This window comes from Mus pahari, chromosome 10 (genome assembly GCF_900095145.1).
Source record: "Mus pahari chromosome 10, PAHARI_EIJ_v1.1, whole genome shotgun sequence".
NCBI classification, from domain to species: Eukaryota; Metazoa; Chordata; class Mammalia; order Rodentia; family Muridae; genus Mus; species Mus pahari.
The window spans coordinates 39347494-39348755 of record NC_034599.1 but is presented as its reverse complement, the minus strand read 5'-3'; the positions used below and the strand labels follow the sequence as shown (position 1 = coordinate 39348755).

Below are 1262 nucleotides of genomic sequence, written 5' to 3'. Positions count from 1 at the left end.
AAAAAAAGAAAAGAAAGAAAGAAAGAAAGAAAGAAAGAAAGAAAGAAAGAAGAGCCTCTCCCCCATATCTGTTTGTGTGTGTGTGTGTTGGGGGGGAATTCTGGTCCTTCCCACTTACTCCCAAAGGTGAAAAAGGTAAGGGCTGCTGTCACTGCATTTTGTGTCACGCCAACACCAAGCATGGAGCACTTCTAGACACTGTAGAATGCAGTAATCCATGTTCATACCAGGGATCTCTCTTTGGTTCTCTGGACCCTGCCTATGCAGGGAAGGTGAGACTAGGTATGGCAGTTGGAATCCCTCTTCATTTCCCTTCCTCCAATTCCCTGGCCCTCTTGGTTGACCTCCTCTAGGCCCGTCTCCTGTCCACCTGATCAGACATACCTGCATATACGGCCTTCCCTTCACTTTGGGTTCTTTCCAGCTCAGCTTCTAGCCCTCGTAACCTCTGCTTCAGCCCGTCTTCAGAAGCCCTGGCTCGGCGAGCCTCTTCCCTCTGTAGAGCTGTGAGTAGCCGCAGAGCCATGCTCAGGCCTGGCTATGGATCACCATAGCCTTGAACCCTGCTTCTCTTTGGGAACTTGACAGTGTCAACCTCTTATTCAGTGTCTCTCCCTGGACCCCCTTGAAACCCACAGAGTTTTCATTCCTACAGTGTTCTGGCTACTAAAAAACATGGCTTTCCTGAGCTGCTGGTTAGCTTCATGGTAGACTACTTACCAATCCTGAATGGGGTTGTGATTGCGTCCCCAGAGTCAGGGGGTGGGGGAACAGCTTCTTCATCAATCTTCATTGTCTAGCCCTTCCTCACAATCTTTGCCAACAGAGAATTAGCTCTGGACATAGTTCACACTTCCAGTTCCCCAAGAACCCAGAAATGCCCCGTGTGCCATGGCTGAATGGATAATTCTATGTCAACTTGACACAAGCTAGAGTTATCAGAGAGGAGGGAGCCGCAACTGAGAAAATGCCTCAGGCTGGAGAGGTGGCTCAGCGGTTAAGAGCACTGATTGCTCTTCCGGAGGTTCTTAGTTCAATTCCCAGCAACCACATGGTGGCTTACAACCATCTATAGTGGGATGCCCTCTTCTGGAGTGTCTGAAGACAGGGACAGTGTACTCATGTACATAAAATAAATAAATCTTAAAAAAATAGAGAGGGAGAGGGAGAGAGAGAGAGAGAGAGAGAGAGAGAGAGAGAGAGAGAGAGAGAGAGAGAGAAGGTGGCGTGGAAAACAAAGTAAAATATGTCATTCAGATTTA

The 1262-nt window shown here is 48.2% G+C and overlaps 1 protein-coding gene across 2 annotated transcripts in view; it reads right to left on the bottom strand.

Annotated features, from left to right (window-relative positions):
- Positions 1-1262, bottom strand: part of Ccdc153 (coiled-coil domain containing 153) — a 7486-nt gene that overhangs the window by 4509 nt on the left and 1715 nt on the right. For both annotated transcript variants that reach the window (XM_029543647.1, XM_021207688.1), the window contains exon 4: positions 385-504. In XM_029543647.1, coding sequence (XP_029399507.1) covers positions 385-504 — 120 coding nt within the window. The remainder of the gene's footprint in view (positions 1-384; positions 505-1262) is intronic.